The 24,875-nt window shown below is 44.0% G+C and overlaps 1 protein-coding gene across 1 annotated transcript; it reads left to right on the forward strand.

The window, feature by feature from the left end:
* The first annotated feature begins 217 nt into the window (after positions 1 to 217).
* On the forward strand, positions 218 to 21,060 carry LOC141946239 (putative neutral ceramidase C). Its single transcript, XM_074875698.1, has 20 exons — positions 218 to 344; positions 2,156 to 2,235; positions 2,624 to 2,773; positions 3,353 to 3,529; positions 3,919 to 4,046; positions 4,643 to 4,720; positions 5,765 to 5,885; positions 7,335 to 7,460; positions 7,849 to 7,935; positions 9,427 to 9,531; positions 9,659 to 9,740; positions 10,240 to 10,355; positions 12,582 to 12,676; positions 13,334 to 13,373; positions 14,129 to 14,224; positions 15,069 to 15,164; positions 15,798 to 15,947; positions 16,719 to 16,778; positions 17,477 to 17,565; positions 20,871 to 21,060. The coding sequence occupies exons 1-20, from the start codon at positions 218 to 220 to the stop codon at positions 21,058 to 21,060; spliced, it is 2,193 nt and encodes a 730-aa protein (XP_074731799.1).
* The last annotated feature ends 3,815 nt before the right edge of the window (positions 21,061 to 24,875 follow it).

Genomic DNA, 24,875 nt, shown 5'->3' on the forward strand with positions numbered 1-24,875 from the left:
CGCAGGAGATATATTTTTGCTGTCTTAAGCAGATTAAAAAATGAATCTCCACTTCTCGCCCTTATCACTGCTGCTGCCTGCTCTGACACTGGGGACACAAACCATCACCAGTTTTTTGAGGGTGTGATGTGCTGCTCTGGGTGGGACGTGGCCAGCATCAAGGTTATCCCATCTGCCTTCCCCATGGGTTCTTTTCTGCTTTCACAGTGCCCCCACCATGTGTGGGAAGAGGTCCAAGTGCTCCTTCTCTCGCCTGGAGGTGATCCTCATCGTCTTCCTGACGTTGATGATAGCAGTGACTGTGGTACTCCTCGTCCTCCATTTTCTCACCAAGGAGCACAATGGCAAGTTGAGCTATTTCAGTCCTGCCATCACACCCTGCTTGAGTGTGTGTCCAGTGCAGTAATGTAAATTGAAGGGATACAGGTAGAGGGTCACTGGGCCACTGCTGAGCCTTCATAATCTTCTTTGCACATGGTCGTCTGGCACAGCCACAGCACCATGCTGTTGCTGGCCTCTGCGACAGAATCATGGTGGTCAAACCCATCATGAGCATCTCTTGGAGTGAGGATGCACAGCCTCAGGGCCAGAGGGTGAGGCTGGCTGCAGGGATCCAGACAACTTCCCTTCCCTCTCTCCACCTGGTGGAGGGTGTCCTGAGAGTCTCTCACTCCCAGCACCCCATGAAGGGGTTTCACAGCTGTTGCAATCCCATCACAGCCCATTTACGCCTCCAATCCCATCACCAGGCAAGGGGCAGGTGCGGGTCAGGAGCTGCCCAAAATTCACTCTCAATTCACTTCTAATGTACCCCATGTTTGTCCTCTGGAGAGATAAAATCTCATGGGGAAAGAAAACATTTTGAAGCTTTAGGTGTTTCCACATAAAAGGAGCCCTTTCCCAGGTCTGGGGATCTCCCCTGCCCTGGATGGGGCATCACTTGACGTGTCAGCAATGGGACCTTTCAATTTCTAGATTTTGATCTTAAATTTGATGTAGTTCACACTTCCTTCGTGGTTTTAGGTTGTAACATGTAAGAGTTTTGCACAAGTGATTCCTCTCTGTGTTGTAGCTCTTGTAGGAGGAGGTGGAGGAACAGTAGTTTTAATGGGTAGCCCTGGTCACTCACACCATTTTAAACCAGAGGAATGCCCTGTGGTCAGTCTGTGGCCAGTGTGAGTGTTTCACTTCTCCTCTGTTTTAAGTGACAGCCTAAGAAAGGCTGGACTGGGAAGACTGAGCACCCCCTTTTCCCAATGCCCTGCCTTGAGCAACAACAGCTGACTGGGAAAGACTGTGAGAACACATCAAGTGCATAGAGATATTTTCCCACAGTGTTATCTTAGTCTCCAGTGATTTGTGGCTCTGGGATTTCCTGTAGATTTTTTTTTTTTAAATTTTTAATTTAATAGCCCTCAATGGCTTTTCTTCCATGAGTTTGTCCAGGTGCTTTGTATGTCCTGTAGAAAGACTTCTGCACATTCATGATGGCTGGGATGACATGTGACCCCCTTCGGGAGTCCTCTTCCTCACCATCTGACCTGAAGGTCATTGCCCAGAGCTGCTTTTTGCTTCTTTGAGCTTCTGCTGACTCTGCTGTGATTTTTTTGAGACCAGGGCACCAGCACTGGACACAGGACACATTGGAGGCACAAGGATGACATATGGATGTGCTCCTTTTTCTTCTTTAGTCCTTTCTTGGTAGCTCCTGACATACTCTCCCCTTTCTCTCACTGTTGCTGAGCTGAATTTTCAGTGTGAAAACAGATCTTGTACCCTCAGATCTGTTTCCTGCATGGTAGTGGTGGGCTTGGAGAGCTTAAACAGCAAAGCTAGGCTTGTTTCCCCCTTGCCGTGAATCACGACACATTTTACACAGTCCAGTGACACTGTCTTGTGAGCTCCCTCTGCAGTTCTTCATGCCTGGTCACCTCAAATACCCGAACAGTCTCAGCACACTTTAACCACGTTGACAGCCCATTGGAAACCCAAGCAGACAGTATCAGCTGGATCCCCTTGTCCACGGGCCTGCTGAGTCCTCTGGGGATGTTGAGCAGGTTTCAGGCATGCAGCCTCTTAAAAAAAGATTGGGTTGCCTCTTCTGTCCCTGATTCTTCTTGTTCATGTGTCACTAATCCATTATTTATTATTATAGTTTCCAATGAAGTAATAGCAAACTACTTACTGGGCGTAGGTCGAGCTGACTGCACGGGACCTGTGGCAGAAATTCCTCTGGTAAGTTCGGGGTATTGGTGAAATACTGATTTTCATAATTTCTGAGTATTTTTTGCAGGACTTCTGTTTAGAGGCTCTGCTTTTCTAAACAGTTGTAGTCTTCAAACATTAGGTGAAATTTCTTTGAGGCTTTGAGCAACCTGGTCAACTGGAAGGTGTCCCTGTTCATGACAGGGGGATTGGAACTAGATGTTCCCTTCCAACCCAAACTATTCTATGACTCTATAATTCTTACCATCACAGAGCGAGATAGTTGTAGCTCTGAGTGTTCACATGTTGAATGAGTCCTCTGACCCTATGGCAAATCTACTTAGGTGAATACATGCAAATGAATACATTGCTCAATATTTTGGCTGTGTGGGCTTGATGTGGAGCTCTTCTCTTCTAGATGGGATATGCCAATCCGGACCAGGTGGGTGGTGGGCTTCTCACGCGTCTCTACAGCCGAGCCTTCATCATGGCAGACCTTGATGACTCCAGGAGAGTAGTGTTTGTCAGTGCTGACATAGGAATGGTGTCTCAGAGAGTGAGGCTGGAGGTACGTGGCTGGAAATGAATGATTGTCACAGTTTGTGTTGTGGCTGGTATTAGCATTAAGGTTGTAGTCACTGCTAAATACTATTGAGCATGTCAACACCTTGGCCATTTGCTTTGGGATGTCCTGGTAGCACAATCTTGCAGAGACACTGTGTCTTTGCTGAAGACGAGCTTTTGATTCCTCAGCAAATGAGGCTTGATTTTGACCATGCTTTTCTTAGTGGAGAAATTATCACAAATACATTCGAATCACGAATACATTATCATGGTGCCTGTGTAATGCTGGGTCTCCAGCACCACAGGGAGGGAGGGAGATGCCAGAGAACTGGGGACTCCTTGGATGATCTTGGCTTCACTGCAAGTTGGCCATAGAGGTTTTCACTTACCAGATCTTATTATTTTAAGGCTCTTGCCAAGTCAACAGCTATAACCTGCTTGTGACACCAGTATGGGAGTATCAGGCAGAAAGAGAAGAGCCAGGATGAAGATGAATGGCTGGGTTTTTTGCAAGGGTTGATACAAATTTCCATAGCCTTTGCGTGTGCAAAAGGGTTTTTTAGGACCACCTCCTTCTTCTCAGGTGCTCAAGAAGCTGAAGAGCAAGTATGGCGAGCTGTACCAACAGGACAACGTCATCCTCAGCGGCACCCACACGCACTCGGGGCCTGCTGGCTACTTCCAGTACACCCTCTTCTGGATCACTAGCAAAGGGCTAATCAGACCATCCCTCAATGCTATCGTGAATGGCATCGTAAAGGTTGGTGTCATCCAGTCTGTTGACGTGAGAGTCCATAAATGCAGAAAAGCTGGGGGGCGATACATTTGCTACTAACAGAGCTCTTGCTGTGATGTTTATGGTAGCACCTCTAAATGTCGCAGTCTTAAAACACATTTGGAGGTGGGTTTATGCTTACTATGGAAATCAGATCAAAAATCAGAAGCCTTGAAGTCTTTCTTTAGAAAGACAGTTATGGGTGGTTTCAAAATATTATCATAATTTTCTAGAATTTTAGACTACTGAAGGAAAAAAAAAGCCCCCAAATTCCCAAGAAGGTGTTGGGGACAGACAGAGAGGGAAAGAGAGAGGGTAATCTAACATATGCCTTATGGGCATGAATTAATATTCCTTGTCTTCCTGCTTTTCAGAGCATTGATATAGCACATCAGAATGTGAGGAGAGGAAGGCTTTTTATAAACAGAGGCACTGTACAAAACAGCCAGATCAACCGAAGCCCTTTCTCTTATCTTGCAAATCCAGCGTCCGAACGAAGCAGGTAAAAGCTCCTCAAGCAGGAGAAAAACAGCCCTGAAGAGGACCATTCAGTTGGGACCACGACCCAGTTGTCTTGCATCTCGTGTTTCTGGTCATTTGTGGGATGGTTGAAAATGTGGAGCCAAGACGATGGCAGAGGGACACTGTTGCTATTCTGGGCACTTGTGTCTGTACATCCCCAAAAATTAGTTGCAAGAGTGGGGTTGAAACTTGTGATTTCCCCCTCCAAGCATGTGAGGCATTGTTTAAGGAAGTGACCTTATAATTTGCTTCAAAAGAAAAGTCTGTAGTGGATTTTAGCATTTGAGTCAGATGGCATGAAATTGTCATCGCTGGTGCATGAATCTGTACTCAGAGAGAGCTCCTCTCTCCACACCCTGGAGAAGCAGCGCCTGAGGTCAGCAACAACCATAACTCTTCACTTACCTTCACAGCTATTTTCAGATCCTCTGCTAAGGCCTCACTGCGCTCTGGTAAATCTCTAACAGCCTCTTAATTTCCTTGCTCAACGTAGTGGAGATTTAATGTGTCTGAGCAACGCAGAGCGTGACCATGGCTCTTGCACTAATGGGATTTCCCTGCTTCATTTTCATCCAGGTATTCATCCAACACGGATAAAGAAATGGTGATGCTGAAGATGGTAGATAGTAATGGACAGGAGCTAGGCTTTATCAGGTACTGACCACCAAAGCAACCTGTTCTTCTCCAAAACCTCATAAACCACACTTCTGTAGCAGTTCTGTCTTTCTGCACAAGCTCTCCTTTCCAGCACTGACGCTTGCCCATAGAGCATTGCTCCCAGCTGGTCACCAGAGAGTCTCTGAGGGAAGAGTAAGTGAGAGCCCATGAGTGCATAAACCAGGTCAGCATCCCTCATCTACTCTGGAAGATACAGCAGCACCTGACCCACCTGCAGCTGGACACATCTCCTGGCATGACCCAAAGGCATCTGGGGAAGATGACCATCTTCCCTTGTAGGGGTGCAGAAAAATCCCCTCTGGAGCTCTCGCTGTGCCCCTCTAAGCAGGTCCCGGCCCTGGCATCTCCAGGACCCTTTGGGGTCCTCTTCTCTTGGTTATTTTCTTTAACACCCCATGTTTTATGGGAAAAGTACCATTCCCACAGGCAGCATTTATGATGCCTGAGCTATCAAGAGATCTACAGGACAGTGTTCGGCTGCACGAAGTTCAGAGCTCCGGGCCAGGCAAATGAAGTAATATGCAGTGATTAAATAATTGCGTTTTCCTCATTTAGAAGTCACAAGCAAGAGTCTGACAGTGTTAAGAGGAAGAAGAGGGTTTTCTTTTTCGTATGAATGAAACTGTTCCTTTTTTCCTTTTTTACATCATAGTAAAAATTGATTGCTTCTTGTTTCTTTGAAGCAAGAAAATAAAAATCCCTCCAAAATATAATTCTATGATTCAGAAGAGAGTCAGCTCAGGTCTGAAATAGCTCTTGGTGGCCCTGATAATTACCGTGCCAAATTCTTGTGATGTCAAGACCTGGACCATCATAGCCATGAACCCTACTGGTCAGGAAGGGAGAGGATGGGAATAACTTCGCCCTTGTTAATCCATCCCTAGGTAACAACAGTCTGCTTTCATATTCTCCCAAAGAAAATTCCCATATATACTCCAAGTACATAGATTGAACGAGTAAATTGCCAATATATAGATTGAACAGTGCATTCCCTATGTGTGTCTTCTGACTCCTCTTCAGCTGGTTTGCTGTGCACCCGGTCAGCATGAACAACACAAACCATCTGGTGAACAGTGACAACGTGGGCTACGCATCTTATTTGTTCGAGCAGGAGAAGAACAAGGGGATGCTTCCTGGAGAGGTGGGAGTGTTTTCAGACTAACGAAAATAATGAGGGAAAAAAGTGCTGCAACAGGGTGGGTGCTTTCTATGGGCCAAAGCATCTTCTTTCAAACAGTGAAATAGGACAGCAGGGTAAACACAGAAGAAGAAAGACAAAGACGAACACTTAGATTTATTTACTTTCTTCTTCTAGAGAAGAGAAATTGCAAGGTGTACTCTTGCTCTCTCTACTTTCCAAACTAGTAATCAGTGGCATTTATTTAGACTTTAGGAATAAACCAAATTTATTGGAAATACTAGAAAGTCATGTGTGGGATACTTGATCCAAAAGCATCAATATATTGCATCTGTGGTGTGGCATCAAGTCTGTGGTCAGCCCCACTTCTTTCTTATGGCTTCCAGCCAGTTCTGCCTTCTGATTTTCATTTATCTGGCAGACTTGCCATCCTCAGAGTGCAAACACGGTTCCTTTAAAAAGAATTATTTCCCCTGAAATGTAAATATGGCCATGAACCCTTCTCACAGACGCTTTGAGTCATGAGTTGATTAAGAGAGTGTCCTGTGTGTATCTCCAGCATGTACCTTGAAACAGCTGACCAATTCCTATTTTAATACTCTGGACAGAGGAACACGTGTAGTTCATACCGAAGATGGAAACTAAAGGAAGTCTACCTAATTCTTGTTTGCAAATGTTTCTTTTTATAGTGGATTATCTAAAAGCTTTTAACAAGACTCAACTCTAGCACATAGTTCTGGGTGCAAGTCAGCGCAATTTGACATGCAGACAAAGCCAAGAAGCGTTTGCAGGATTCAATATTTAGCTGAGTGGTCTGCTGCGCACATTGTGTCTAGCAGTCTTACAAGAAAATGGCTTAAGATCTCGTAAGATATTAAAATATCTGGTGTTCATGCATCCCATCTCTAAAAGAGGGGGGGAAAAAATAGTATCTGTGAGACCTGAATTCAGCTGACACTCGTGTGTAACCAGCTTTGTTTCTAACAAGTACTGCTTAATGTTAACTCCTGCAGTCAGCTCCAATAGCTCTCACCCTGTAAATCAGTTATGGTGTAAGCCTGGCAGAAAAAAACCGTGTGCAAGGTGCTGCAATGAACCATTAACATCTGATCAGTAATGTGAGAAACAGGGGACATGAGGGGAAGAGCTGCCACTGAGATGGAAGAGGTAGATGAAGAAATGTTGCTTGGACACCAAGTGACGTGAAGGTTCCCCTGAAATGGCAGTTGCATCCTGTGTGTCCTATTCTCCCTTGCTCTTCCTGTTCTTAACTCTCGGGATGCTCCTAAATCACCATTCCAGACCTCCCAGTCACTTCAGAAATGTTTACACCAGCATCGCATGCTCATCAACTGGCTGTCATGCCAGCCCTGACTGCAGGGAAAGCTGCAGGTGACGTCTGCAATCACTTCGAGGCACTAAAATCCACCTGACTCCGTCTGGTTTTGGCAGGGGTCTTTTGTTGCTGCCTTTGCATCCTCCAACTTGGGAGATGTGTCGCCCAACACCAAAGGCCCGTTCTGCGTAAACACGGGGGAGTCGTGCGATAACCCACAGAGCACCTGTCCCGTGGGGGGGGTAAGTATGTCCTACCTGTTCTACATTAACTTCTGAAAAGAAGAAAACTCAGGGTGGAGCAGCAAACACAGAGCCACGTGGTGGACCATTTGTGCATGAAGAGGACATTAAAAAAAAAATCACCATTTTTTGGACTATTCTGGATACCTCTTTCGGCAACTTAACTGTGTCTTGTCCTCATACACCCCGTTTTCTGGTCATTCAGCCCAAACCTAAATTTATCTTATTGCAAAAGTTAGTGTAGTAACCTGGCACCCAAATTTGAGATGATTAACAAGAAGCAATTAGTTCTCACAGTATGACAATCACTTGTGGACTCATCCACTCTGCAGTGCCACATGTTCTCCATATTAACTGATAACTAACATTTAAACAAATTTCTTAACAGGCAACAATGTGCATGGCCATGGGTCCCGGTAATGACATGTTTGACAGTACAAGAATTATAGGGCAAAATATCTACTTGAAAGCAAGGGTAAGTGATATTTTGTTTTACAAATGTGTGTGAATGCTGTTATTACAGGAATGCATGTTCATTTAAGCAACTTTCTTGCACCTGTTTTTGTGAGTATTTGTAGATTTAAATTACTCTTGAAGTCCACATTTATATGCCTAAGGAAAAGTTTCCTGCTTATTCAGAAAGCACAAACTTTTATTTAGATACATCATTATAGGTGTTGAAATTTGAAAATCTTGGTTTGGGCTTTTAATCTCAGTATTCCTCATCGGTATATAATGTGGATGTTGCCCCTTACAATCTTCCCCTCCCTCCCATGTACACATCTCAGAGGAGTCACCATAGAAAAAAATCACTGGAGTTGAAGACTCCAGGAAGAGCTCAGAGACACCACCACATACCACTTGTTGGCCAACTTTGTCATCACACTCCCAAGCTAATGCAAATGTGAGTTAAAATGTGCCAGCTTAAGCATCCATGAAAGATGCTCATTCTTGCCCCGCTTGACTTTGCATTTACTCAGCCCGTGTCCTCCGCCCTATGGGCTCCCTCATGTCACCTGTGTCCTTGGGCTCAAAAGTCACCTGAATTTACCAGTTCCCCTTCTGTGGCTTCATGTAATGTGAGAGTAGTCAGTAAGAGGACATTTTTTTGGCACCAGTTCAGGGACAGCAGCTTGTAGGACCTGGAACGGGTCCAGCAGAGGAGTAAGAGCAGAAGGCTTGATGGTGGCAGTTTCCTTTTAATCAACATCTCAGATGCTTGCCCTGAAGTCACTCCAGGCTGATCGTGACTTGCAAGTGAAAGATTGTCCCAGTCAGAGTGGCCCGGTGTGTGTGCCAAATGGCGAGGGAAAACACTGCTGTCATGTTTAACACCACAGACTCTTGGCCTTCAAAGGCCGTGTCCTCCACTCCTTCCTGCAGTTACAGGAATATTACTAAACCTGAATAACTTCTGGCAACACTTTCTATGTACCAACTCAAGGCATGTGTGCCAGAAAACCATTCACTGAAGAGCTGAATGTCTTAGCTGTTGGCTGTATAGTCAATGTATGGTGAAGTCCATGTGTTTCCAAACAATGAATACAACAAAGTGCTTTCAAAGCAATGAGTGCAACAAAGTGCATCTTTCTCATAGAAAACATTTCTTCTGGTTGGTCTAAGATGTGCGAAATGCCAAAAGATTGCAACTAGGAAAAAGAATTTGCCATCCTCATGGAATAGGTACATGTTTCAGCTGTAAAAAGGAAGGCACACAGAAAACTGTTGACCACAGAGTGTCCTCCCTATGTTACTTGAGACAGGGAGAGCTTGCAGGACTTGGGGCATGCAGGATGTAGAGACAGGGTGATAGAAAAAGGAGTTTGGGAAACTCTTGCTTTAATGCCTGAAAGAGGCCACTGGAAGGTGTCAATGGAATGAAGCTGAATTCATACAGCTGAACCTCAGAAGAGACAGGCTCCTGATTTCTTCTTTCTCAAGAATTTCCACCTTGTGTGTCCCTTAGGAGCTGTATGAAAAAGCTTCCCAGGAGGTCACAGGACCCCTCAGCTCAGCTCACCAGTGGGTGAACATGAGTGATGTCTTGGTGGAGCTCAATGCCACACACACGGTAAGAGCCGGAGGTCCCAGGACATAAAGAAGGAAGAAATGTTATATTCTCACAGCAAGACTTGGCACACAGAGGGGAACTGGTTTTAAAATATCTCTTTTTATTTTTTTTCCCCCTTCTTATTAAGGTTAAAACATGTAAACCAGCCTTAGGACACAGTTTTGCCGCGGGAACTATTGATGGAGTGGGGGGTCTCAACTTCACACAAGGTAATTTAGGTAGCAGATGCCAATATGACTTTGTACAAAGGCGGAGGACGTGGGGCATCCCCCAAATAGATTCAAACCCCCAGAGTCATTTAAGAACATCAATGACTGGTTGAACTGCTGTCTCCAAAGGGATATTTTTGGGGAATGTGTGATCTTACAGGTCTCTTGCAAGTTTGTCTGTGTTTGTCAGAAAGCTTCTGGAGAAGGATATGACCATGCTCTGAAGGAAGGAGAGTGCTGGATGGGGACTGGGGAGAAGAAAGAACTGGCTTTGGGACAATCTTTCTCATTTGTTCTCATTACCTGAAGGCTGACAAGATAGAGCTCAGCTGGGCTAAATCTCTGCTTCTCAAACCACCCCAGAAAAGGAAGATAGTCAGAACCCACTGAGAACTATCCTATCCCACATAAGCAGGGAGGGGGTAATAAATGAGTTTTCCACCTGATATCTGCTGGGGCAACTGAAGGAACAGTGTTTAAAAGATGTTTCCCCTTCAAGGCTCAGTAGAAGGGAACCCATTTTGGGATGAAATCCGGGACCTGCTGCTGGGAGAACCATCCAATGAAACAAAAGACTGCCACAAACCCAAGCCAATCCTCTTTAGCACCGGAGAGGTAAGGATACACCAGTGTGTGCCCTGGGAAGTGCAGACATTGCTGATATGGGCTACGTTTTGGTAGGGCACTACAGATTATGTGTGTGACAGCCCATATGGTGAAGAACAAGGAGGGAGAGAGAGATGCATGGGCTTTGAAGGCATGAAAATAGAAAGCAAGAATAAGTGTTGTCATTAGTTTGCATCAGAATGAGAGAAGTGTAAGCCTTCCTCCTGCAGAGCATCTTTTCTATATATCCCAGGAGGAGGGACCAGACCTGCTGCTCTCATTAGGGTCGAAAAACCAACTGAAGACCCACCCTGGCCTAATTCTCTGCCTGTGAAACAGCCCTGAGCAGGATACACAAAGAAAATACACGAGGTCAGGGAAAGCCAATGGTGTGTGGAGCTCAGTGTTGCCTCCTGGCTCTCTCTGGCTTCAGGAGAAGACTCTGCTGGTGCTCAGATCTTAATAGCTCTGGGTGGATTTTTCTTCCATCCTACTATTGGTTTCCTACCTTAATCCATGAGAGGACCTTTCTGTTTGTCATATAACAGACTGGTCCATGCAAAATGAAGTAACTTGTCATGGTGCCTTTTGGAAACTGGGGACTGTATCAACTTACCCACTTTCTCAGTGTTGTCTTTAAAGGCTTCTACTGGGCTTTGACTTCCTCTGAAAATGTGCTGTTGACTTCTCTGCTTTTCTGTCATGTTTATCCAAGGGTCTGGTAGTTCTGTGAGCTATAACATTGACTGATGCCAGACTTACTCATCCACAGGTAGAATCACACCAGGCTCAGGCTGGAGGTACCCTGGGGTGGGGTTCTCCAACATGACTCCACTCCCTGCAGGACCAACACTGCAGCTACAACAGATTGCTCAGGGCCATGTCAGAAGAGTCAGGGCAGTCAGCAAGGATGGAGATCCCCCACTGCTTGTGTTTCCATCCCAGGGATGCCCAACTCTCACAGAGAAGGGCTATTTCTTAGGGCCAGCCTCTGCAAAACTGCTGCCCTGTTGCTCCCAGCCCATCCCCATGCCCGGGGCTGCTCTGTCCTGTGCAGGACTTGGTGTTTGCTCTTACTGAACTTTCACAAAATCCTACTTACAATTTTAAAAGAAAATTGATGCCCTGTTTTCCACTTGCTGTTCCTTTGGCATTAAGGCAAATGCACTGTAGTGGAGCAGGATCATGTCCAAGGTCCTTTAGAGCACTTAGAGGAAGCCATCTGGATGAGGCAATTCATAGTCTCTTTTGTTGTAAGTCTCTTTAAAAGCTTTCCTAGTGTCTCTTTGTGTTCAATCAGCTCCTCACCTCATCTCTCATAAAAAGAAGTCCTAGTGCAGAGCCTCCTCTCACCCCACCAACTCTGTCCAGGACGGTGCTATTGAGAGTATATTACACTTTATTCTGATGACTTTATCACCTTTTGAGCATCCTTTTACAGATGCTCTGGTAGGCCCTCTGCTTCTGATGTTCTTCACAATGTTTTGCCATTCATGTTTTGGCCCCAGTAGATTGCTCCTCAAGAAATCTTTTTGGCTTGCTGGAGTAGGATTTTGCATTTCATTTGGTGGAGCCATGCCACCCTTGAGCTCTTATTGTTCTTTCTTTTAACAAGTTTCATCATTTTTATCTAGCTTTTTTTTTTTTTTTTTTTTAAGATGAAATGCTGCTGTACTGTGTATTTTGGCTGCTGCAAGGTGCTGAGCCCCAGTAAGGTGTGCTCCCTGCTAAAGGGCAGTTTGAAGTCAGGGTTAGGTCAAGGGTTCCCTGAGCATCACCCTCTGGGTGACTTACAGACTCTCCCTCTGCATCACAACTGGTGCATTTGCTTAGCTAATGAAGATGTAACTGTCATTTCCCATTGCCATTGGACTCTCTGATTTTACTCATTCACTTTTTCTCTCCTGGTCAGATAATCAGCTTTATTAATCCTGACACTATCCTTTTCCCATGCAGGTGAGGGGTTTCTAGGTGCTACCCTGACCTTATTTACCCACTTTGCTTTAAGCTGCCCCTCTGCAACACCTTTATTTTTGCCTTAACCATAGTATTTATATGTGCCTTATCTGTCTATTATGGTCAGACAACTTGCTCTACATATGGAGGTAAAACACTTTTACATGTGCCTGTCTACAAAGTAAATTTATTTGCCTGATTTATGATTATAGGAAGGAAAAGACTGTCTTTTTTTGGTACTATCCTACAATAGTCATATTCATTTTTTTTTCACCTCAGATGACTCGGCCTCACCCCTGGCACCCTGATATTGTGGATGTTCAGATTGCTGTCATTGGATCGCTGGCAATTGTTGCTGTTCCCGGAGAGTTCACGTATGCATTTCTTTGGTCTTGTTCTATGTCTTGCAGCCAGCAGTGTTTCATTCAAACTACCTGTGATTCTTCTGCATGCAAGTATAAAGGAGGTGTAGGCTAAAAATTGTCCCCAGTATATGATAGCTGTGCAGGCACTACACCTGTATGTCCACTGCATGTACTTTCTTGTATACTGTCTCCTCTGGTTACCTGGGGTTTCCCATTTTCTTCTCCATTCTGTAAATTAGTCATGGGAATGAATGAGATGCAAACAAGCTTCCTAAAGTTCATTGAAAAATGTGGTTTCAATGAAACGAAAGGAGCTTGTTAACTTTGACTTTTTTTTTCATGCCACAAACACTATAATGATGAATTGCACTGACTGTTGATGGTACAACGGTGAAGATTTGAATATGATAATGATTTATTTCTAACACCTTTTTTTCTACCCCACCAAGCCCTTGGGTGCCTCCAGCCTCACCCTGGCTGTGATGATGCATGTGAAATGTTTTGAGGTGTTTTGGTTGAGCTCATTGCAGAGAAACCTTAAGGGATGCTGACCAGCGCTGCAAGTGCTATGGGAATTTCTGGTGCTGTGCTGCATGTCAAACCAGTGATTCCTGCTTTAGCTCCCTGCATTTCTGGAGGTTGATGTTGTTCCCTTAACACCCCCAGGACCATGTCTGGACGCAGGTTACGGGAAGCTGTTAAAAGAGTAAGTTGCTGAGGAAGAGGTTTCTCCAGAACGCAGCATATCCAGAACTTCATGTTTCTTGATCCTTCCGTTTTTTCCCTTGTCTCCTCCCACCTGGGGTCATGGGTGTGTCTCACAGATGTTTCCTTCTCACAGTTGCTTCAGACACATTTTGCGTGTGCTTACTGACATGCAGGAGAAATGAATGTCCTCCCCCAAAACTGATCGAGTTTCAATCCATAACCAACACAAGCTAATTCAACTGGGATCCAGGCATAACCGACGCTAGCAGGAGTTTTGCCTCTGGAATGGAGAGTTTTAGCTCCTTAATCCCTACCAGGATTTTGCAGCATGAGAACAGTTAAAAAAAGAAAAGCAAATGTATTTTTTCCCATTTTCCTGATTGATACATCCTGTTCTCAGCTGCAGCCTGAATACCATCTTAATTTCAGACACTGTCTCCACAACTCACTGAGCCTGTCTCACATAGTTATATCAACACATTTTTTTAGGAGTATACAGGCATCAGCTTCAAAATACCTCTAAATTTGTTGAATTTATTGGAGCATGAGGTCATTTCTCCTCTTTTTCTTTGGGAAGTGAATATGAGACTTTAATAAAGGCAAATTGCACTTGTACGGTTGCATTCCTGAACATTCAGCCCCATCCCCACTGTAACTTTGTATTCTGTCTTGGTAAATAATAATAACAACAACAACAACATAATTGTGCATTAAGTAGTTGTTACAAGATAAGTAATTTATTTCCTTTCTTAGGAATTCAATTCTCATGGTACACCAAGAATGGATGTCGTAATTGCAGGTCTGTGCAATGTCTACACCCATTACATTACCACCTATGAAGAATATCAGGTAAATATTAAAATTGTGGACTGAACATGTTTAACTAAGTTCACATTATGGCTATATGGGATAATTCACATGAAATCATGTATGCTTAGCGTCCTTTGCCACAAAAAGCTGAAGAATCTGTGGCAGAAATCACAAGACCTCATTGTTTATTCTGGTCTAGATGACATAGTCCAAGGGCCAATGTGGTTTCCTGACTGTAGCTAGAGTGTATGTATGGATGCTTTAAAGTGGAAATGGTCAGACGTACTGAAGGGAGCTCCTGTGAGTTCAGGTTTGTTTTAGTAAGCTCCTAATAACTTGGATGAATCAGAAATTATCTTCATAAGGTAGCAAAATTGTCAGAAAAAAGATCTGGAGCTGTAGGGTTGTATGGTGACCATGAATTGCAGTGACATGTTGCTGCGGAGAAGACCACAATGTAGCTTGCAAGACCCGCTTTTAAGGGTCCCCACAAGGCATGGCAGGTGATGTGCACCACTGGATGGACTCCTTGGGTTTAGAAACCCTAAACTGGGAGGGAAGGTTGGAAGAACTGGGGTTGTCCAACCCAAAAAGTTGGAGAGGACACAACCTACATCATAAACCTTTAAAAGAGTAAGAGAGCCGTGATAAATGGAAGAGTGACAGCTGGTCCTTCCTGTTTGTGATGGATTGGAGAATGAAGAGTAACCTGAAATTGCAGCAGCAATACTTAGGCAAGATGTTGGGCTGTCTCCCTAGCAGTAAAGGAGTAAATAAACCCCTGCAGGTACAGTGCTTATCTTGTCTTGATGCAGTAAGATGAGCTCTATAAACTGCTCAAGATTCCTTCAAACCATCCTTTTCCAAATTTGTCCTTTCCTAGATTCAACGATATGAGGCTGCATCAACTATTTATGGGCCACACACCCTTTCCGCTTATATTCAACTGTACAGAGGACTTGCGAGGGCTATTGCTACGGTAATCAAAATTTTCTATGTGCCACAAGATGATAGAGACATCTAAATCCTGTAAATGGTGATGGCTATATTTGTTCCTCGGTGAGGTTGCATGATTGCTGCCCTCTGTTTTCTCGTAAGAAACTGCTTTGAGAAATTCTCATGTGGTATGAAAATTCCTGTAATGGGGGTCTCCATATCACTTGGAAATTCTGGGCTTTTTCAGTTCAAAGTTTAGGAAATAGGTACCTTCAACCTGTCAGCATGGCCTGAAGTTGCTGCTTTTCTACCAAGTGGAAAAAAAATCTGCTACATTGTTCCTGTACATAGCAATGTTTGTACCATTGTATCTGTGGATCATGTGAATGTGTGGGACTGGTGGGTGGGTGCTGCCTCCTGAAGTCATGGGGTGTTCTGGCGGGTGGATTTGGGTCACCTCAGCAACAGGGCAGCGGGTGTCCTGCAGGGATTGCTCCTGCATGCAGAGTGCAGATGAAGATCCTCTTGTTTGTTTTTACGCTCACTTTATTGCCCTTGTTCTTAAAATCTGTCTAAGCAATAGACTTGGACAAAGAGCCACAGCAGTGACATGGGACATCAGGGAGATACTGGTTATCTATATGTATGTATAATGAGCACATCTTCCCTCTCCCAGAATACAGTACAGGATTTGCCACCTGGCCCAGAGCCCCCACTTTTCAATATAGGTAACCTGACCTTGGTGCCTGCTCTCACTGCTGACCGCGTGCCGGCGAATAAGACATTTGGGGATGTGCTACAAGAAGTGAGACAACAGTATCGAGCGGTGAGAGCTTCAAGGATTTGCTAAAACCTGTTTAGGAAATAGTCTTTAGATTCTTACCCCTCATCCAAAAAAGTTTATGTTTTCTAAAGGGTCGTGATGCTCTCAGTCCAAAAAGGTCTCGTTCTTAGTGAGCATGGTTGAAAAGGCAGAGACAGAACATTTTCATGCGGATATCATTGTACTGAATGTGATTAAAATACGTGAATGAAGGGCAAAATAAACCCCCTTTATTCAACAGGCAGAAGATTTCCCCTTCCGCTTCGGCATAAAATAACAGTTGATGGTTAAATAGGCAAATATTGCACAGTGATTTCTTTACAAGCAGAAATCAAGTCACCTTTGATGCCTCTGCTATGGAATGTAAATTAAATAAAAATGTCAGAAAAGGTTCGGTTTTCAGTGCTCAAAGTTTAGATAAGGTGTTCAGATGAAGGATTTTCATCTCATTGCTGTCTCCAGCAATAAGGTAGGAAGAAGGCAGGGAGGCATTCTTTAAAATCTCACCTATTTCCCTCCATGTTTTACACAGAAATCTTATGTGCTATGGTGGAGTTTATCCAACAAGTGGAATGGCAAGGCACAGAATACCATTTCACAGTATAAATTGTCCAGTTGCTATTGCAACAAGTGCAATTATAAATAATTTAATATGCAAAACCCCCACAAAAATCCAACCAAACCACTAAAAAACTCACATGACATCTTCAAAGGGTGTTCTTAATGTGCAATGTGGTGCTCAGTCTTCAATATAAATCTCCATTTCCCTCACAGAAAGAAGTTGCTGAAGTAACTTTTGTAGGCGCAAACCCCAGGAACTCTGCAGAGAATGCGGTAAATACGACACACCAACGCTGGGATTGGAGATGTTCGGATAAGTGAATATTTAGTTACTGTCTCTGCCTGGTGCATTTTAATCTTTGACATTTGGGTTTCAGAAGGAGTAAGATTGTGTGCTGCCAGTGGGGTTTTTTTTGCTGGGAGTTCAGAAGAAGATAGTTCCTCCCTTCAGCATGTGCTTTGGGAACTCACACCACCAGAATGTTTTTGGGGCAAAGTCCTTAATTTGGTCAGATACGGACCACTCACAATCTCTTCATACTATTGAAGTCAAAGGCACCCATGGTGGGTGTTAGGCCAGACACTCCTTCTTGGTCAGTATCCAGTGCCATCCAGTCATAGCAAGCATGGTCTCTAGTCTCTATTTTATCAGCCTAGTGCATTATTTTGATAAAACAACAAAAATTAGGAAACTATTTAATTCATCCCATCACTCATCTTGTGTAAATGTTAGTAGCAAATACCTCACCTGTTCATTCCCTTTTTAGCGATCAAGTTATCTACTCATTCTCTGTGCCATTAGCTTAAATTTGAGCTTTGGCGGTGAAATATAAGCATTTTTGCTAGTAACTACCACATTTGACAGTAAAGCACACAGAAGCATAGTCCCTTCTCTAGTGTAAAGTGACACAGAAAAGTAGGGACATGTCTGTCCCTTCAGCGTCTGGCTAACTCAGTCATTTTTATTCCAGACTGAACACAACTTCCTGACGGTGGAGAGATACAACAGCACTTCAGACAGCTGGCAAGTGGTAAAGAATGATGCCTCCTGGGACACCAGGTGGGTGTTCTGACCAGATTTCACTGTTCCACAGACTCCATGGAGTAATTAGAGTTTAACCTGAAGGGCTTCATTTCAGAGCTCCCAAACGTAGGCTCGTCTTGGCCCTGCAGGTGATGCTCTCTGGGGATGGATTGGTCCATATTTGGGTGGTTCACTTGTCAAGACTACAACAATCAGTTTTCCCCTTGGGTCTAGCTTCTGCAGGGAAGGCTTGCAAGTTTGGGAAAGGTAGAAGGAAGAGCAAGAATTATAGAAGGTTTGTGGTCCAACTTGTTCATAGCCTACCTTCATCCATCTGCTGTACCGTGCTGCTAAATAGGATATCAAATAGAAAATATGAGAGGTTCACTGCAGTAGAGTTTTCATAGGGAAAGACTGGCAAGCTTTGCTGTGCATCATAAAGTAGAAACAGTCTATAATTTAAAAAAAGTTTGTAAGAAAAAAAAGTTAAGTTTAGAGATGTCAGTCTTAAGGAAAAAGAGCCTCTAATCAGCAAAGCTGGTGTCACATTTTCAGAGCTTCACCAGAAGTCAGCACATGATACAGGAATACCAAAGGCATCTTTTGTCAGACTATTCAATTTCAAGTTATTCCCTCATTTAAATAAACCCAGACATTTCCCCACGTGCCTCTGCAACCTATCTGTGAGAAACCAAACCCCTAAAAACTTCTGTCTTGGGTCTTCTGACCTTGCAATGTCCCAGTGCAAACTCATAATGTCCGAGGCCAGAGAGACAACATTCCTACAGCTTGGCTTCATCAGGAAAGTCTTCCTCTGGACTTATGATGAGCATCTGATAGGGTGTAATTCTCTCTGCCTAACTGCAACCAGCTGTTCTCTAAACCTAATCTGGTAGCCAGGACTTCGGATGTCCTAACACTGGAAATGTATTAAATGTATTCCTACCTGCACTCTGAGCTCTGCATTTCTAAGTGCTTGCCCTCTGTTTAACACTTGCACTGTGCTACCTTGTCACTCTCATTGATGTCACCCTTTCCCGTCAAGTTCCCTACTTGAGTAAGGGAAATGATGACATTTTATCATCCATATATGTAGCCCTGCCTTCTTCCTTCCTCTCCCAAAACCTGAATAGATTTCCCAAAATCTTGGCCAGGAACACTGAAAATGTTTAGCAACACATCACTTGAGAAGATGAAAAACATATAAAAGTGCAAAACTTGAAGAATATGTTGCCATGATGCTGGAATGATGGGAATCCAGGCATCTTACTTTTCTTCTTGAGAAAGAACAATCTTTGGATCTCTGAACGATGCTTAGATACTTCTGCTGATAAGGAAGAGGAGCTGTTTGGCCTTTTCCTGCCTAAAGGGGCTGGCCAGAAGGCAAAGCAATGCAGATGGTGATGCCTCCCTTCCTGGTGCCCCAGGAAAGTACCAAACACCACAAGAAATGGGAAATAGTTCTGTTAAGATGAAAATAAGTCACTTTTTATGATGTCAGTGTATTAACCTTGAAATGTTAGTATTTAAGGTGATGGTGACGGGGGTCATCAAATATTTTTACTAGATATTAGTGGAGTTGGACTGTTGTTTTTTAGTACAGGAAAAACAAACGTTTGATACCGTTGAATGTGCTGACATTGCAATAGGAGAGTACCACAAGGGACAGCATTATTTGTTAGTTTAGTGTTGCAAAGTGTTAAATAGCGTGTAGCTGCAGTTGTGAAATCCATATTGTCAGGTATCAAAAGATACAAAGGTTTACTTAAAGGAGGTGCAGCTTTTGGAGAAGGAGATAGTGGCTATCTGTCCTTTGTCCTGTGCTCACCATTGCCCCAGGGACAAACTCAGTGCAGACTTGCCCTTTTGCTGGATGCTGTCTTGGTGTTTGCTGTAGAGAAGTGTTTGGCCCCACCCTGCGTCTGCCATGGGGGAAGTAATTGCTTTCTTGGGACTGTTTAGGAGGAGGGGCTGAGCTACAGGCAGGAATTTGCCTGGCCGTGCCTTTAGCAAACAGCCAGCAGAGATAAGACATTGTTAAATCCCCATGAGCTCATCTGTAACAGTTAAGTTCCAGTTCCCAAGTCGCAGAGAGGTGGTCCTGGTTCACCAAGCCTGGAGGGCAGGATAGAGGGGAGGCTGGATGGTGGCAGAGATCTATCACAGCAGCATTTTTAGGTCACAGCATTACAGCCAGGCACAAGCTGCAGGTCTCTGTTCCAACCCAGCTCCCAACAGGGCCAATGTTGAAGCTATAGCAAGTTGCTTGGGGCCATGTCCAGCTGAGCTGGGGTGGTCCCCAAGGATGAAGATCCTCCCCCACTTTTGGCCTTGTGCTGTCACCTCACTGTCATCTCCCAAGACAACATTGTCTTTGTCCCAAGACAAGCCAGTGCAATCTACAGCTAAACCCTTGGACAAAAGCAACCAGGTAGAAACATGTGCCCTGTGTCAGCCTCTGTTCTCTGTTTACCAAACCAAATTTCCCTCATCATTCACTGTTTTTCACCCAGTCATGTCTGTAAATATTTATTTCAATCTTCTCAGTAAGACTGGTAGGGGAAACTTTATTACCATTGCCGATGAATCAACAGATTTTGTTCATCCACTTCCTTTAATCAAAGCCCTGAAATGGGGGTGCTATCTCAGTAGGACTTGATAACTCCCATGTCTGGCCTGGATAAAATTAGGGGGGCCCTGCCCCTCCAGCAATGCCCCTCATTGTCAGTATCAAAAGAAGAGCAGATTGATCTTCTTCATCTCCCCAAGAAGTGCTCCATCACAGCCGACTGAAAAATCCCTTGCCCCCAGATGTTGTGTGGCTGTCTAGGGTTTTGAGGTTGAGCAGAAGTACTTTTGCACAAGGAGTCCACAAAAGAAAATGGAAGTCTGATGTGGACATGGGTGCCAGAAGCCCAGAGCTTGATTATGATAGATTTTGCCTGTGACCTTCAATAAATGCTCATCCTCTTGGTTCAGCATTGCCCCTGTGCAGGGAAGACTAAGCTGACAAATACTGCTCACAGAGGTAATGTTGTATGGGCTTATGATGTGGAGTTGGGAATGTAAGAACACAGTAGTAGAAATATTCTTCATCTGCAAAAAGGACCACTGACTTGTTTTTGTATGTTTCTAGATATTTTTCAGCCCTGCTGGGTTTTGGGTTGGTTTGTTGGTTGCTGCTCTGATAGCCTAAATATATGAGGAAAGGTTAAAAGAAGCTCTTAAGATATTCTTAACTGGAGTGCATTCATCTCATTCCATTTAGTGAACTCCTGGGGTATTAAAACAAATGAAAAGTGGATTTTGTTGTTGAGTGAAGTTTTTGGTTTGTCTGCTAGGTTTTACTGGACCAAAGGATTACTTGGTCGGAGCAATGTGACTATTGAATGGCACATCCCTCATGACACAGAGCTGGGCATCTACAGAATACGGTACTTTGGGCACTACAGGAAAAAACTGTCTATCAGTCATGCTGTCTCTTTTCCATTTGAAGGCACATCTTCAGCGTTTGAAATCACAACTCCATAGGTGATCTCATTTATTAAAGGAATTGTTTCATTTGAGCAGTACATTTGATATCTGCGATGTTCACAATGCACACCTGGGAGGGTTTTTTTTGGCATACGTGTCTCTATACGTAATTGATGCCCTTTGAATGCCGCTGGTCATCCTTCGCTGTGCAAAGCTCAACTTCCTGCAAAGTTTTGACTTCTACCTGCAATTCAATCTCACTAGTCCAATGTATTCTCATTCAAGCAGTTCCCATCCTGGTCCAATCTCATTGCAGTTGATTCTCATTGTAATAAAGGATGCAACTGGTTTTCTTTAGTCCTTAAACAAGTGCTTATTGATTGTGAATAGGCTTTCTCTGAGAGAATTAGTGCATATTGGGAGCTAATCCAGACCATAAAATAGTCCATAAAATTGAGCCTAGTCCATAAAACAGAAAAGAGCTGCTGAATTCACCAGGCATCAGAAGAGATCGTGCTTGAAGTACAAAGTTGACCTCTTAGGATGGTAAAGGGATAAATAGGATAGATACTCATCACAAAGCTTGGAGTATTATTTCATTCAATCATTCTGGTTTAGGGCATTTAGAGGATTCATTCTCTGAGTTAAAAGCCACCATAGACTATGGGGAGTAGTGGGGCAACAGTATCATATGAAATGAATTGTGCATAGTTCTCCATAAATCAGCAGTCTTGGATTCACAGGTACCTGATGAGAGTTGACTGCATAGGGTCCTACCTCAAAGGTCTTGAGGAAGGAAGGAAATAAAATATTGAAGCAGTTGGCAGTGTTTTCCTGCTAGACTGTGTTATTCTCTTTCACAAATGTCACTTTTGAACTGACCAGTGTGCCAGGTGGGCTGCGTGCTGCCCACCACATGTGAGTTTGTGTCATTTCAAGGGGATGCTGGGCAAGTTTTTGGAAGATAAACCTTCTGAAAGCTCTCAAAAAATTACGAGTGTCTCAAGAAACTACAGGTGGGCTGGAGGCCACTGAGTCCCTGGAAGGACTACATATGCTTGCTCTGGTTATATGACCTGAAGACATAATACATCTGTGACATGGTCCAGAGGCGGGATGCTGGGAAAGAAAGACTTTGAGGCTGACTTTATCTACTCTTGTTGTCCTTGTGTTAAGCTCCTGCCCAGCCATCCAACCACAGCAAGGGCAGCAGATGGCATTTTACCGTCTAAATATCACTTTGTAACACACCAAAAAGATCAAAATTAAGGTTGTTTACATGTGCCAGAGGTTGTTTCAATAGGAGTCTGTCATGGGAGAGCACTGGAGTTACAACAGGGGTCATATGCAGAATGGGGATTTGGGGAGGGACCTGTTGGTGAGGGGGAACCTACAGCTGCTAACAAAAGGTAACTGATGTCCAACCAGAGCAAGGTTGGATTTCATCGCAATAAATTTATATTTCAGGTACTGCAGATGGAAATAAGTAAGAATTGAATCTGTGAATTAAAGCTGTGGGTGAGGTAGTTCTGAACAGACCTCAGCTTGCTTCATTTTAGATCAGGAAGGACACAAGGTGAGCATGCTCTGACTGGATAAAGGGCTGCCCAGAGCTGATGGCCAAAGCCTGAATCGCCTCCAGGTAGGCCACCAGAAGGGCTCGTGGTGCCCCTCCAACCCACATGAAAGATCAATGGAGGGTTTCATCAAAGCACACAATGAAGATTCCATTGAAAGAGCAGAAAGATAGTTCCAAAATCTGTTGACTGAAAGGGTTTCAACACAGAAAGGTCCCCAGGAAGGTAGAGGTTCTCCTGGGGGCTTCAGGAGCTGGCTGGATAAAGCCATGACCACCTTGACCCAGTGCTGTTGGCAGGCCTCTCCTGAGGTACCTCCCACCAGCGCTGTTATGGGGTGCCATAAGCAGGGATGGCTCCGCAGTCCCTAAGTCTCTTCCAACCTCTGTAAGCGGTAGATCTGAAGGCCACAGGGAGAAGAAAATATGCTTTTCAGATCTGGATTTAGAATTCTTGTAGTGTGTTACAGCTAAACAATTGTAAATGTTTAATAAGTTCCAACAATGTGTACCAATTTTGTATGCAATCTCTTTAATTCTTCAGAGAATCATCAGTCAGCTAATTTTGCCTCTCTTTAAAATCAGTAGGAGAGAATGAATTATTCATTTTAAACCAGCTGCAATCAGTCTCAGAGATCCCCATTCGGAGGAGCTCAAAGCAACCACAAAAAGGAAGCTCTCAGGAAAGAGAGCGCTTTGGAAAAAGAACACTGGGAATCAAATCCCTGAAGATGCTTTTAATGTCCTTTCTTAATAACTCACCCAGCCGGCCCATCCACCCTGCTCTCATCAGTAAAATTACTCTGATGGCAGTGGTGACGTGTAGAATACAGGCAGCAGCAGAGGGTGCTGCTCCAGCATCCCACTGTGCCATGGGACAGGCTTGGTCAGCACATCAATGCTCAAGTTGCAAAATGATCCAGAAAGTTTCTTGCCAAGTTTTTCCCACTTTGCTCCTGTTTTTATGTGGGACTGTGCATGGTGAGACACATCGCAGACCCTTAAAACAGGGTCAGATCTTCTTTATAGAATCACAGAACCAGTCAGGTCGGAAAAGCCCCTCGGGATCATCGAGTCCAACCCTCAGCCCGACTCTACAAAGTTCTCCCCTACCCCACATCCCCCAACAGCTCATCCAAATGACCCTTAAACACACCCAGGGATGGTGACTCCACCCCCTCCCTGGGCAGCCTATTCCACTCTCTGACCACTCTTTCTGGGAAAAAAATTTTTTCTTTATGAAATTATGATATTATGAAAAATTTTTTTCTTTATGAAACACAGGAACTGCTTTCTGCTCTGAAAATGGTGCTGCCTAATGAATCTCAGTATAACAATCACTCTCTAATTGCTGTTTTCCTTACACTGTGTAAACTAGAATAAATAGCACAGGAGTGCTCCTATTTCCCTAAAAGAGATGAACCGGGAAAAAGGAAATAGTGGTTAATCTTTTCTCAGGCAACACAGATGTTTTATTTGATTGTTTCAAATAATTTTGTTTGTATTATTCCATTACCCTAACCGTAGACTTATTTTAGTAGTGCTCGCACTGACCATGTTTATGCAAGCAAAATTGAACTGCACACTTAAAATGCTCACGGGTAAGATTTGCCCTCTAAAACATGAGCATCTGACCCCAAAAGAGAATTTTTAGGAAGCTGTTGTTTCTCATGGGAGAAGAGATGTTGAGAGCCAGAATTAGGGTACCTGGAGAGTCCCACCGGTGCCCCAGAGCAGGTCCCTTTGTGAAACACCTTGTAGCAGGCTTATTTATTTATTTGTCACCAGTGGGCACAGGCTTTTTGGTTTGGGGGGAGTTTTTATGGAACTTTTTATAATGTTTTATGTCCAGAAAATTCAGCAGCTCCGAGCGCTGCAGAGTGAGAAAGACTCTTGAGAGAAAAGTCCTTTGTTTTGTTTGCCCTTTAATAGCACTGCGGCTGTCATTTACTGTTGGCATACGGTGACAAACAGCCCTCCCCTCCTACCTGCGGAGTTTCGCGGTGCTGTGCTTGGATCCAGCAGCCACTAGGTGCCAGTGCCGTTTTACATGAGAACAAGTTCGTCGCTGAACAGAGCCAAACCGAGAAAAAAATTTTCAGGAATTTGGGCAACTTGCCAGTTGTTAAATATAGCATTACTCATCCCAGTTTCTCTTCCCTCTCGGGCTGCTCTCCTTCAATGTATAGCCATTTGTGCCTTGTGTATGTGCTCCGCTGCCTTTTTTTTTTAATTATTTTTTTTTAAATTTTTTTATCGTGGGACATTATCTAGTATAAATTTGAGAAACTTGGTT

This window comes from Strix uralensis, chromosome 7 (genome assembly GCF_047716275.1).
Source record: "Strix uralensis isolate ZFMK-TIS-50842 chromosome 7, bStrUra1, whole genome shotgun sequence".
Lineage (NCBI taxonomy): Eukaryota > Metazoa > Chordata > Aves > Strigiformes > Strigidae > Strix > Strix uralensis.